This window comes from Rhamphochromis longiceps, linkage group LG4, assembly GCF_057381845.1.
Source record: "Rhamphochromis longiceps isolate RC_006_pf linkage group LG4, R_longiceps_female_GT1.1, whole genome shotgun sequence".
NCBI lineage: Eukaryota > Metazoa > Chordata > Actinopteri > Cichliformes > Cichlidae > Rhamphochromis > Rhamphochromis longiceps.
This window is the reverse complement of record NC_140560.1, coordinates 17,206,656-17,221,284: the sequence shown is the minus strand read 5'-3', so window position 1 is coordinate 17,221,284 and position 14,629 is coordinate 17,206,656. Positions and strand designations below refer to the sequence as shown.

The 14,629-nt window shown below is 43.6% G+C and overlaps 1 protein-coding gene across 1 annotated transcript; it reads right to left on the bottom strand.

Annotated features, from left to right (window-relative positions):
• Positions 1–181: 181 nt before the first annotated feature.
• On the bottom strand, positions 182–14,305 carry LOC146671344 (protein cramped-like). The gene is made up of 19 exons (XM_085405336.1): positions 14,227–14,305; positions 13,773–13,975; positions 13,526–13,679; positions 12,990–13,073; positions 12,764–12,812; positions 12,447–12,532; positions 11,884–12,007; positions 10,927–11,008; positions 8,210–9,151; positions 7,744–7,915; positions 7,396–7,568; positions 7,214–7,288; positions 7,028–7,109; positions 6,742–6,852; positions 5,947–6,104; positions 5,082–5,268; positions 4,188–4,355; positions 3,806–3,951; positions 182–2,884 (listed from the first exon to the last, which is right to left on the bottom strand). The coding sequence occupies exons 1-19, from the start codon at positions 14,303–14,305 to the stop codon at positions 2,771–2,773; spliced, it is 3,189 nt and encodes a 1,062-aa protein (XP_085261462.1). The 3' UTR covers positions 182–2,770.
• Positions 14,306–14,629: the final 324 nt, after the last annotated feature.

The following is a 14,629-nucleotide window of genomic DNA, read 5'->3' as shown; positions in this document are numbered from 1 at the left end:
CTGGGTCATATTTTCCATGCAGTATGCAGAGCACATCACTGAAAATGAGTCACTTCAGCACACGTACGTGCAGTCGAGTTTTTGTTTCCGGCTAATATTCTTTGTCACTTTAAAGTGTCGTCTGGATTGGAGCATGATTGTACTTTTATTGGGAGCAGCGAGGAATTCAGTGTGGAGTCTGTGCGGATAAACCACTCATCCATCTCTGGAGAAGCTGACAAACCTGTCAGAAACAAGCCCAAGGCCAAAGACCGAACTTTGTACAAGCTTGCATATGAACTGCTGTGTATCCCCCAAACACAGTGAATACAAGAAAACAGGCAGGTTTTTATAACTATCTTTATGCACAGAATAAAACACCTTTTACAAACTGAAAACAGTATTTTTTTTCCTCCTTTCTTGGATGTCACCTTAAATTAAAACAGAAAAAACACTTGTCTCAGAAATATTAACAATAAATAGTCCAAATAATGATTTACATTATGTTACAAAAGCGCAGTGAATACTGGAATTTCCATTTGTACAAATACATCCTTCAATAGGATTCCTTATTAAGAATCATCTAGTGTGACAAGATCAAGCGTTTCCAAATGTTCACAAACTAACACCACAGGAGCGCTTACATTTGTTAGATCGTCTTACAATCTCGTTTGTGGAATGACAAAGAGGTCTAACAGTTTACACCAAACGGGTTCACACAGCTGCATAGAGATGATGCTGGTTGATCAAATTAAATGTGAAGGCAATGAGTCTGTACTGCATGAAAAATTCAGAGAAACGATGTCTGCTTCTGTAACATGCAAGAGCCACTCTTTAGTCATAGTGTTTTGTTAGCATCCACTAGTCAGAGGAAAGTAATTTGGGGGCATATAATAAAAAACAAAAATTAAAATAAATGGAGTCAACTATGGCTTTAGTGTTTCATTAAATTAACCGCTCGCTCTTATGGAGTGTATTTCTACTGGGAACTCAATAGTAGCCAGGACATTCATAATTCTAGTTTGTCAAACAAAATGAATGTGTGGCTGCAGCCAGCTCATTTGTTTGAACTAATTAGGACGGCAAGAAAGCAACAGAACTAAGGAAAGTAAATGAGCAACATTGTTAGATTTCCTTGTAATCGATGGCGTCGGCAAGAGAGCGCCCACCTGTTGTGTCAGCGTTACTGAAAACGACAGCAAAAGTAATCAAAGACACGCCCTCCTTGCTGTTGATCTGGCAGCTTCAGGTCTGGATAGGTCACCTTTTAAAACAGCACAAGCCTGAATGTATGTTAACAGACAGGCACGCATCAGAGTGCTGCCGCTCACGCGCATCTTTTTGAGTTGTTCATCTCCCTTCATTAAAACCTTCCTGTGCAATTCACGCTCACATCTACAATACAGGAGGGAAATTCTCCCTATTGCAGCTTGCGAATGAGGAGCTGGGAAAGCGCCGAGTCAAAGGAAACGTTTTAATGTGAACGTTCCTCAAGGCTTTCATTCAGACGCAACAACCATGAAGAACAGTACATTACGCACATTATGCTGTTTGTGGCTATAAGCACTGTCAGCACAGACTCTTTAAAACATTCTGATTCAGTCTCCAAATACCACACGTGTGAAGAGGGCTTAAATATCTAAAAAGGTATTCCTGTTTATGCAACAAAATCCAATATTTGAACTTGCATCTCTGCACACAAAACTAATGAGAAATGAATGCAACAATAAAATAATTCCAATAACATTTTCAGCATCTGTGGAGCTACCCAAGTGGAGTCAACCAACAAGCTGCCATTTTTTATTTGTATTTGTTTGTTTTTTTTGTTTTGTTTTTTTTGTTTGTTTGTTTTTAAATGTGGGTTTGAGAAATGAAGAACCCGATTCCAAACACGTGTGACTACAACACAATCTGTAACACCTGAACTCATAAGAGATGAGGAACAAAAAGAAAAGAAAAAAGGAGGCCAACAGGAAAAATGAACTTCTACACATCACTTTGTTTTGTTCCACTTTTGCTACTGAACTATGCCAAGTATCTCTTTCTCACCGACATTACTTTTAATAAAAATCACAGTCCAGTGGCTGTTTGCCACCAGCTGATGATCTGAACTGCACATTTTGAGCGGTCAGCCTTACAGCCTTTAATACACACGCACACACAGATACATTCATGCACTCACACACCGAGAGCAGGAAGAGACATGAAAGATCAGATATTTTGTTCGGATATGGCATAGTATTTTCCTGTACATGAGGTTGTATCTTTGTAAACTCATTTGTTTTATCTAAAGTGTTTGTATTTAAAGGGAATTGTTCCTTAGAGAACAGTTCAGTGAAACCAACGCAACTCGCTTTTGAACAATGGTCACGGTTGACCACCTATTATTGCACTTTTACAAACAGGCCATGGATGGCTTTGAGGGGGGATGGGGTTGGCCTTTCTCCCCAGTCTTCTTTCTCCAAACAGGGAGAAGACAGAGAGGAAACCTCTCCTCTCCTCACTTACAGTACCTCTTGTCACCAACAACATGATGCTCTAGGTGAGCAAAGTTCTGCCTTGGTCTCTTTTTAGGACCGGCCTGCTTATCGACAGGTGTGAGAACCAGACGTGGTAAAAGTTGGGGTAATTTGCAGCTGCTGGCTGCAAATCGGTTTTGAATTTCTAGCAGTAGTCACTGCTTCCAAGTGTGGGCCCAGAAGTTTGTGTCTCTCTCTCCTGGAACTGTGGAAATGCCTGGAACTGGCTGTAGATTAGAGGTACAGATGACCATGGCTTGGTGGAGTCTTCCTCAGGGAGGTGGAATGGAGGGCTCAGTTACGGCGAGCTCCTGAGCCAGATCATTGAAGCGAGCGATGTAGTCTATGCTGCTCTCACTCATCATACAAGCAAGCTGAGAATCCATCTGCAAGCAACACCAAAGAGCTTTCAGACTGACAACAAGGGCAAATCCAAGAAGGAGAAAAAAAACCCAAAAAACAAGATTTTTCCAGACATCCCTCGAACAGTTTCATACTTTAGGTCAAGAGTGCAGGGGGGGAAAAGTTCATCACATCAATATCTGTCAATGAAATTAAATTATTTACTGAAAAAGCAGATGTGTTAGTCCAAACACAGGAGGCAACAGTCACCGGGCTCTATTCACCTCCCAGGCAGGTTTGGGCCCCATCCCAGGAAACAGGTTTAAGCTAACAAGTCTGCGTTTGTTAACCCTGAGATGAATCACTTAACACAATCTGAACTAAACCTGCTCACTGGCAGGTTATCTTTAACAAACTTAGAGCTTCTCTCTGCCTCATCCCCTCCTGCCACACCTGAACCAGCTAACTGACACTCCCGATTCATTTCTTCATAAAGTCGCTATCAAAGCACGCAAGAGAGCGAGAGAGAGCACTAAAAATGGAAACGTGTTCACAGACTGAGATTCAGATATTAAATGCTGTCAGCATTTCAAAAGGTATGGTGTCTGAATCTCAGGGTGTGACTCAACAAGTTTTTCATTAAAAATCACCTAAAATTTGGTGGATCAGCCCAGAAGCTGATCTATCCAAAAGGTACCATGTGGTCCCTAACACAACCGGCTCTGGGTCAGAGTCCACTTGCACAGCAGGACAGATCCAAAAGGGGATAAGAACCACATTTTCAGAGTGGATATAAATGCAGGTTATTTTTAAAATGGGAAGTGATGTTTTTACATTTACATTTTAGAGACTAATTAATAACATATAACATGTTGGTTGCTGAGATTCAGACTGTGTTGTGTTTGTGGCAAGTGTTGCTTCTCAGTCACAACTTTCTTTCATTTAATCAACAAGCATTTACTTACCTCTGCCACATCAGGAAGGCCACGGGATTGAAAGGAATCATGAGAATTGCAGTCCAGGAGGCTAGGACCGAGTAGAGCTGTGCCACTGGAGGGGCCAGTGGGGGTTAGGGTGGTCCGTCTGCCCTTATCAGGAGAGACCATGCTGGCTGCAAGGAAAATAAGAGCAAAAGACTGAGTAAATGGCCTTTCATCATACAGCTGTGTTAGTAATATTGGGGATTTTACAAACAAATCTTTGTAAATGTTGACTGCACGTGCTGCTGTATGCAGCATTTTTAGTGGGAAGTAATGATAAAAATACATCCACTTAATATTCTGTTCTTCTTGGCTTAAAATGTAACTTCTGGCACACTCTTGAGAAAGGAAGCAAAAAAACTCTTACAAAGGAGGCATCCCAGTGTGGAGTCAGACGAGTCGCTGGGGTACCACTGAGGGTCGTGGCTGGGTGAAGGGATCCAGCCTCTGGATGGGCTGAGCGAGGGAGACGAGGCCAGCAGTTTGGAGCCGTCGCTGTTGCCCAGCTTGGCTGGAGAGAGAGCAGCCTCCTCACCTGCAGTGCAGCAGGCAAACAGAAATGAGATATCAGCGATTAAACTCAGCAGGCTCAGATGTTTAGCTGCTTGGATGTCAACGTGCACTCTTTTCCACAACCTGCAGAGGAATTAATGCTGTGGAGCCACAAAGCTGACCTCAGTGGTAATTACAAAACCTTTCTAACCTACTCTCACTTTCCATTTCACTAAATCAGAATCAGAATCAGAATCAGAATGGGTTTATTGCCAGATGTTGAGGTTTACAACATTAGGAAATTGCTGCGGTGCTTCAGTGCAGACAATAAGAATTAAAGTGCTATGTAGAAAGAAAGATATGTGCATGAGATATACATGAGATATATACATGAGAATAAGAATTATGAGTGCTACGTAGAAAGATATATACATGAGTGCAGGTGGTGATCAGTGCCAAACATGAAATGATGCAGTGACACAGCGTAGGGTCATGTGTTAGTGGCGGGGACAGTCATGTGGTTATTGTTCATGTGTCCAACAGCAGAGGGGAAGAAACTGTTCTTGTGGCGAGAGGTTCTGGTGCGAATGGACCGGAGCCTCCTGCCTGAGGGGAGCAGGTCAAACAGACTGTGTCCAGGGTGAGAAGGGTCAGCTGAGATCCGGGCTGCACGCCGCAGTGTCCTGGAGGTGTACAGGACACTGTACAAGCTTTATTTAGCAGTTTCTTGTCAATATGGCTCGGGTAAGACGTCTGCACGTGCACGCACCGTAATGTGTGGAGTTGATGGCAAGCTCGATGATGGAGTCGCTGATCTGCGTTTGAGGTTCTCCGGGGGTTAGAGCCTCTTCAGGAGGGCCTGGGAGTGAGATATCAAGGAGCGAGGCAACGCTCGGGGGAGAGAGGAGTGAGTCTCCCCCGCCGGTGACTCCAGGAGACGGAGGTGGTACGCCATTCTATGGAAAGAGCGATTTAACTTAGCACATCACATTTTTTTAAACCATTTATTCAAGCATAGCTGACAATTTTCTTTACCAAATGGTGATCAGCTACGACTGGAAAACAAATGAGGTTACGCAGACTCACTGCCTTTAACTAAGCCAAGTGTTCCCTCACAAAGGTCCACTGTGAGCAAGGAAACGCCCTGATGGCGATACAAACAGCTTTATTTATCCCATCAGGGCAAACTGTTTGGAGCAGCTTGTTTTTAAACCGTAACAGACAAATAAACAGGTGATCATGAATATGACAACTGTATGCAAGAATAATGTCTACAAAGAAAATCTATAAAAATTACTAAATCATTTGTGATGTCTTGTACGACAGATGCACAGTAAAAAGAAAAACATTATGCAAAACCTGGCCTACACCGCACAGATAAACAGAAAATCATTAGAGTGAGCAATAACTTTCATTAAAGTAAGATAAATCAAAAACTGACAGTTTTAAATGTAACACTCCAAGATGGTAATGGGCAATAGCATTTATTCTAATGCCACAGGCAAGGAGGAGACATCAAATGAAGGAGGCTTCTAGCGTGTGTGTGTGTGTGTGTGTGTGTGTGTGTGTGTGTGTGTGTGTGTGTGTGTGTGTGTGTGTGTGTGTGTGTGTGTGTGTGTGTGTCTGTCTCTGACCTCTGGAACATTTTGCTGGTGGAGTTGAGAGTCTGGCTCAGCATCAGCAATGGGAGTGGTGGCGAGAAGAGCGCTGTTATCCACAGTGGAAGAATCCACCTCCCGACAGGGACTGCCTGGGATGATGCCTGCAGACTTAGCTGCCAGGTCAATGGCACCTGAAAGTATTAACAGTTCAGGCAAATGAGAGATTTGTCATATCACTCCTGATAAGCATCAACAGCAACAGCATGTGAAGAGCAGAGCAGGAAGAAAAAAAAAAAAAGGATGGTCCAAGGTCTTCTGGAAAAATGTTTTTGCTTCTGTCGTCTGCACAGAAATACTGTCTGTCACTGACCTTCTCAGAGTTCTAGATTTTGACACAGGAATCTTACACAAATACAACTTGGACCTTAAATATGTTTTTAAGCAATTTTATAAAATATGTCTGTGAAGGTTCTCAGTCATCCAGGTCATCGTAGTCAAAGGAGCTTACAAAGAAAAGCATCTGGACTTCTTTAAGTTACTTGAAGACGTTTCACCTCTCATCCGAGAAGCTTTTTCAGTTCTAAGGTCAAATGGTGGGGAGTCCCAGATTTAAACCTAGTGGGAGTATCCCCCCACAGAGGGACAAAAGGACCCCTGATGATCCTCTAATCGCCTGAGCCAAGGTGTGAAACTGGGTGCTTATAAAAGCAAAGTTGTTGACCCCATAAAAACAACAATATGTAATTTTTTTGCAGTATATTTGGTGTAGAGTTTATCAATATTTCAATAAAACAGAAAAATGTAGTAGATAACAGAAGAAGTCCATACTAGAGAGCTGGCTGGCCCCCGCAGAGCTGGATGTTGCTGGGGTTGTTTTAGTTTGGACAGAGCGAGAGGAAGGAGCTAGTCGGGGATGGATCGGCCGGAAAGATCCAGTTCCTGAAGGAAGAAACAGGAAGTGAGAGAGCAGACAATTACCAGAGGGTCTTGCTGAGAAAGAGAAATCGTTTTTAGCTGTGATTTCATTAATGCATACTGTAAAACTACGCCCTAAACATTTCCAGCCTCAGCTGACGACATATTCTATCGTTCTGTCCTGCCATCTGAGGAGTACCTGTGGCAGAGGAGTTGGAGAGGATGGAGAAGGAGCAGACGTGTTGAGGAGTGTCTCCTGTAGTTCTGGGCAGCAGTGTTCGCTGTGAACGAGAAAGAAGTGGCCAAACAAAAACACACTTAGGAAAACCCGCCTTCCACCCAACCAAGCCCAGAACTGATGAATGGATAATGATCTTGCTCTCACCTGAACTACAAGTGGTTTGCGAAGTTGTCTGTTCCGAGGTTTTCTCTGTCTAGAAAGGAAAAGATCTGACTGCATCTGTGAGAAAAAGAAAAGAAAAAAGCACATATTAATGCTCGTTAATACATGAATTATGTCTTTGTACAGTTGGCATAAACAAAAAATGATGCATTATTCTGGCTTACACTGATCGAGTCGAGCTGCTGTCTGAAGGCTAGCTCTGCCTCTTTGTTAGGGGAGAACATTCGGTTGTGCCGTGAGCTGTTGGGTGGCAGCGTGGTGGGTACTGCGAACACGCTGCTTTCTGATTCGCCAACTGCAGTAGAACCCAGCAGAGAGCGGGGAAGGTTGCGCCCACCTGAACAGGATTGAAACAGATGTGGTGCCACATCAGGAAAGGCAGCTATTTGAAGACAACTTCTAAAGAGGAAGCATCGGTGCTGCATAATTACTTCTCGCTGTTTAATAACTACAGCACTGTAAGTACAGAAAAGACTTTATCACAAAAGCCAGCAGGAGAGAGACATAAATACCTCCAGCACTTGGCAGCTGTAACTTGGGCATGCGCAAAGACGCCTGCGGCCGCCCACAGCTGGGGCTACGGGCGCCTGCAACAGGACCCTTCGCCGGAGGTGTGAGGACCTGGTTTTGCTCCTCCTGATAGGTCTTGAGGGGTGATGTGGCTGTGGAGCACAGCTCTGGAGCCTGAAGGAAAAGACACATGATATGCTCCTATCTCGAAATAGCACTTTCATTGAAAAAGACAAAAAAAAAAAAACAAAAAAAAAAAACCTGTGGTGTTCATAGTACATAACCAGTAACATGTTTTTCATCAGCTGGCTTTGTACGGAATATAAACTCTTCACACTGCTGCATCTTAAAAATGTTTAATTTTAAGCCTTAATGCCACTGATAATTACACATTTTTCATCTTTTCAACTTGTAATTTAAACAACACACCAGGCCACAATCTTGGAAGACAGAAAAGGGAAAACTTACCAGAGGTTTGGGGTTGACTTCAGTGGAAACCAGCTTGAGTAAGCAGCGCAAAACTCGATTTGTCCTGTCGGGCTTTGGCTGCACTGAGGCTTGTCCCTCTTCTGAGTTGCTGGGTGGAGCTGTGACCGGCTGCCACTCGTACTCCAGCTGCAGCTTGCCTGGCTTCCCAAACATCAGGTACAGCTCGGCCAGGGTGACGTTCTCTGCGTCACGGGCGCTCCAGCCTTCCTCTCTGATCTGCTCAACGACCCGTTCTTTGGTCGCTGGTGGGGAAGCTTGCGACACGGCTTCGTCTGAGCCAGTCACTGGAGGTTTGACTGAAGGAGGCTGATTTGCCTCCGAGGAAGACGCGCTGGTGCTCTGCTCCTCTTTGTACTGCTCAGCGGAGCCATCGGCACCACTACATGACCTGTCCGTGCTTCTGGTCATGGCTAAACCACCACTGACCTCAACGCCAGTGCAGGCCTTTCCTGGATCAGAAGATCCCATCCCATCTCCCTCTTCTCTGACAGTCAGCTGAGAGGAAACTGGGACACAAGGGGACTGAAGTCTCTTCTCCTCTACCTTTGCAGAACTGTCTGCTGATGGATCAGGGTTGGGGGTTTCAGTTCGACGAGCATCACCCGTTATAGTCAGTGAAGCACCAGCAACAGCAGCGCTTCCCCGCCCAGATTTGCTGCCAGTTCGAGGTTGTGGAGCTGCATGGATGCCCAGGATCTGGGCAGCTGGCAACACCTTGGCATTAGGTCGGCTCTTGCCACTCTCGATCCAATGGACAGTGCAGGAGGCTTTGGAGTGAACCACACGTGCCACCCCAGGCAGTGTAGTCAATGTGCAGCTCTCAGCTGGAAAAAGAAAAAGTTCTTCCTTCTGAGTTATGCTGGGAGAGGCTGTGCTGGTCTGGTTGCCTTCTAGAGCCTCTCTCTCCATGAGACTCTTAAGCTGAGTTTTCAAAGTTAAGGACCAGTTTATATTCGACACAAGCTGGTACAGTGGGGCAAAAAAGTATTTAGTCAGCCACCGATTGTGCAAGTTCCCCCACTTAAAATGATGACAGAGGTCAATAATTTGCACCAGAGGTACACTTCAACTGTGAGAGACAGAATGTGAAAAAAAATCCATGAATCCACATGGTAGGATTTGTAAAGAATTTATTTGTAAATCAGGGTGGAAAATAAGTATTTGGTCACCTCAAACAAGGAAAATCTCTGGCTCTCACAGACCTGTAACGTCTTCTGTAAGAAGCTTTTCTGTCCCCCACTCGTTACCTGTATGAATGGCACCTGTTTGAACTCATCTGTATAAAAGACACCTGTCCACAGCCTCAAACAGTCAGACTCCAAACTCCGCTATGGCCAAGACCAAAGAGCTTTCGAAGGACACCAGGAAAAGTATTGTAGACCTGCACCAGACTGGGAAGAGTGAATCTACAATAGGCAAGCAGCTTGGTGTGAAAAAATCAACTGTGGGAGCAATCATCAGAAAATGGAAGACATACAAGACCACTGATAATCTCCCTCGATCTGGGGCTCCACGCAAGATCTCATCCTGTGGGGTCACAATGATCATGAGAACGGTGAGCAAAGATCCCAGAACCACACGGGGGGACCTGGTGAATGACCTGCAGAGAGCTGGGACCAAAGTAACAAAAGTCACCATCAGTAACACACTACAACGGCAGGGAATCAAATCCCGCAGTGCCAGACGTGTTCCGCTGCTGAAGCCAGTGCATGTCCAGGCCCGTCTGAAGTTTGCCAGAGAGCACATGGATGATACAGCAGAGGATTGGGAGAATGTCATGTGGTCAGATGAAACCAAAGTAGAACTTTTTGGTATAAACTCAACTCGTCGTGTTTGGAGGAAGAAGAATACTGAGTTGCATCCCAAGAACACCATACCTACTGTGAAGCATGGGGGTGGAAACATCATGCTATGGGGCTGTTTTTCTGCCAAGGGGACAGGATGACTGATCCGTGTTAAGGACAGAATGAATGGGGCCATGTATCGTGAGATTTTGAGCCAAAACCTCCTTCCATCAGTGAGAACTTTGAAGATGAAACGCGGCTGGGTCTTCCAACATGACAATGATCCAAAACACACCGCCCGGGCAACAAAGGAGTGGCTCCGTAAGAAGCATTTGAAAGTCCTGGAGTGGCCTAGCCAGTCTCCAGACCTCAACCCCATAGAAAATCTGTGGCGGGAGTTGAAAGTCCGTGTTGCTCGGCAACAGCCCCAAAACATCACTGCTCTCGAGAAGATCTGCATGGAGGAATGGGCCAAAATACCAGCTACTGTGTGTGCAAACCTGGTAAAGACCTATAGTAAACGTTTGACCTCTGTTATTGCCAACAAAGGTTATGTTACAAAGTATTGAGTTGTATTTTTGTTATTGACCAAATACTTATTTTCCACCCTGATTTACGAATAAATTCTTTACAAATCCTACCATGTGGATTCATGGATTTTTTTTTTTTCCACATTCTGTCTCTCACAGTTGAAGTGTACCTCTGGTGCAAATTACTGACCTCTGTCATCATTTTAGGTGGGGGAACTTGCACAATCGGTGGCTGACTAAATACTTTTTTGCCCCACTGTATATGCCCCAGAAAGCAGCATGTTAGAGCAGTACATTTCTAATATGTACACTAGGAATGAAAAACACTCTGAAGAGTTTTGCATACATATTGCACTGTAATGTTTTTTTTTAAAAAGGATACAATCCACTGGTCATGATAAGCCCACTTCTGTTTCAGATACTCTATGAGGCTGGAAACTTTCCTGTGGAGCTCCACCACCATCCTGAGAAAACAGAAAAAACATTTGATGTCAACTTTGCAAAATACAACACTACCAGGTCGAATACGTCTGACATAAACTACTTCTACATTTTACACTTAGACTACTGTGGATCAAATTTAATAGAGTTTTCTAAAACCGAAATAATCCTGTGTGGGAAAAATCAAAACGCCAACTACGTGCTCCAAAAATAACTAAAATAAAACAGAAATGTTCATTAATGTATAGTTTTACTATATTTGTTTTGTCACGTTTGCAAACAAATGCATACTGACATTGCTGTAATTCAGCCATTTTCACAAAGTCTTTACCCTTCTTCAACCTACCCATGATAAATAACCCTTATTATCATAATAATTAAACAAAAAAACAAAAAAAAACCCTAACACTGAAACCAGGAAAAAACGAAACTGAACCTCAAAAGAAGCAAACCCAGTCTGAACACTAACTGAAAACTGAACTGAGAACAAAAATTAAAAATGAAAGAAATAGAGTTTAAACTTTGAACAGCATCATGTCTGAGGGTGTTTACACTTTTCAAATTTCACGAGTTAGCTTAAAAAAAACCATATACACACATATTTAATTTGCACAAAAAAAACAAAAAAAAAAAAAACAGAAATTTTATTACTTTCATTTCTCAAGAGCTGACCCAGAAAACGGTGGAAAACATGCAAACCATCAAACTGAAATAAGCAGTCTGAAGCCAAGAAGAGGTTCTTAAATTAGCTCAGGCTTTGTTGCATCACCATGGCTTGAACTAATAAAATAAATAAATAAAATAATAATAGAAAATGAATTAATGAAGTTATGACATCTCTCCGACTCTTGGATGTTATGCTTTTGAAAATATATTGTGGTTCTTATCCATGTCAGACCTGAGGCGAGGGTTGTGGGCAAGACTCTGAACTCGGGCCCAGGAGTGGTTACTGCGTGGCTGGAGCTCCACTGCCACCTTCAAGGGCAGACGCACCGGCTTCTGGTCCTCTTCATCACTCACTCCTGCAGGACACAAAATTACAGATTCAGCCACTATAAGAAAAGCCCAAAACCTATAAACTCAACTATGCTCTCTCACTTAATCAACCACGACAAAATGAAAAGGCAGCCATCAATCTCAGTGGGATCCATTCACAGATTTACATACAACAATGACAAGAGACAGTCTTTTTCTACCCTTGATGAAAGCAAATATTTTCAGTAAGTGTGATGAGTGGGTGTTATTGAGCAGAGGGGTTGATGACAGCTGGTCAGAACAGTCATCTCCTTCATCCTCCTCACTTTGCACCCAAAGTTACCATGGAAACACCACCAGCCCACTTGATGCCATGGTTTTTGTAAAAAAGCCCCGCCCCTGTGAACCCCCCAGTCTCACCATCAGTGAGGTTTTCAGTGCTTGTTCTGTAACGCGTGTGCTGGGTTTCTGCAGGCTCATACTCACCATCTGGATCACAAAGTTTCTTCAACGCTCGGCACATTGGAGCTTTGATCCGCAGGTTCCTCCCCTTAGAGCGCACGGTGGTGGCCCTGGTGGAACAGAAGAATCTTTATTCATATATGTTGTAAGCTCTAAACCTTGCCGTGCCACAGAGAAAGCATCTGACTACATACTGTCAACTCAGCCCTCAGATTTGTTTTTCATACTAGCAAAGTGCTAATCTGTATCTTTCCAAATGTGATCTAGTGCATCAGTTTAAAGTATCACAATCCCAGATGTGTACGTAAACCCACTAGCCAAAGCTTCTGCCACAGACTTACCCTTGCTGGATGAGTTCGTTCAGCTTTGCCACATTCTTATCATCCATCACTGTCAAAGACAAAACACAAGACAGCTAGTTAAGACATGCTCCTCAGGGGCAACTGCCCCGAGCCACAGGGATCATCTGGAGTTTAATCACATCCCCTGTGTCCACAACCAGCAGAACAAACAGCAAAACACACGCAGTCTACATTGCATCCAAGCACTTTTACAGCCCTCACTTACATCCTCCAACTTTTTTGCGAAGCTCGGCGTAGCAGATGAGGCCGTACAGTTCTTGGGAAGATTTCTTTAACACCCTGGAGTACACTGAGAAGGAAAGGAAGCACAAGTCACAACACTGGTGGAGGCCTGTGCGTGCTACATAAAGATAACATGAGAGTAACACTGGGTGCTTTTTGTAGGGGAAAAGAGCTCCAGCTTATCTGGTGAACTTCTTTAACATATGTTTTGCCTGCTAAAAAACAAAAATGTCAGTGTGAGTTCTGTTGTAGGAAAAAATAATAATATATGTGGCTGTTTAACAGCATCTCTTCTTTACTTCTCATTCACAGTGTCTGCAGTAAGTAGCATAACTGAAACAACTAAACACAAACCTAAAATAAACCAATTAAGATCAGCCTAAGACATCACCTTGTTGTATGAGTTGTACACATTTTTATGAGGCGTCATTCGATAAAGTCATTACAGTGTACAAACTTCATATTTGGGGATCAAAAATTCCAAGGTGAATTAAGAGAGAGAGAAAAAAAGCAACTCACCGTTAGCGAAGTCGATGTGTTTGGAGATCTTGTGCCAAGTTCGGTAGTAAAAGTGGCGGACCTGTTCCTTGTTCTTCACCATATTTGCTGGCTTGCCTCTCTTCTTGTACTTCATTGCAATGTTGTTCTGGATGGCCTCAAAATCCTTCCCGTGCTGGGAACAAAGGAGGGCAGCCGTGAATCTACGACGTCAAAAGATCTACACATGGTAAACTTTTAACTTGGTAAAAGGTTGTTGCAACTTTACCTCATAAAGACCCTCAAAAAAGCTGTTTTTGTCCTCGGTGCTCCAGGATTCCCACTGCCGACGGGCTCTTTTCTGGTTACCAGCTTGTTCTTCCTTCTCTGTAGACCCTTGGCCCTTGGAGGTCTTGGATACTCCCCCCGTGGAGCTGACCACAGGCCCGGTCTGCCCCACCACACCCTGGGAAGAGGAGCCATTCTCTGCCCCTGTTTTAACACAGAAACATTCAGAGGAAAGGCACAACTTAAATATCAGCTCACCACCCTGGCTGTTTTTTATGTCATAACGAAAAAAGGTTGATCTGAGGTGTGTGATTTGCGAGATGTTAAAATACATGCACACAAAGCCACCCACTGCCATTACAGCGCACAGAACCTGCAGAGCTTCCCTCTCTGTGGTTAAGCTCTGGCAAGGAGACAGGAAAAGCAATCAGTCCCTATGGTCAGGTCTACATTACACAGTTCCAAAACCAACTCATGGTGGGCTCCACTGGCCAAGTTTTCTGGCCCAGCATTGTGCACAACACCAGGAGACATTAGCAGGAGCACCCAGAGAGTTGCTGTTGCAGTACTGTGCTACATTATAAAAAAAAATAAAGAAAGAAAAAAAAGTGTTTTTTGTTTTTTTTTTTAGCCCAAATGGGTGTTAATTTACAAACACAAGCATGTGACTGGCTCACAGACAATAACCTAGATGTGTCGCCTTCAAAATAGAAGTGCACCGATATAGCATCACATAAAAATAAGTGAGGCTTTCTTAGTCAGACAGTCAAACGTTTGTGCTCAATCTAAATATAGTTTCTGAGACAATCAGAGCTTTTCTGTTTCAAACAACAAAAATCCACCAGTCATACCTGTCAA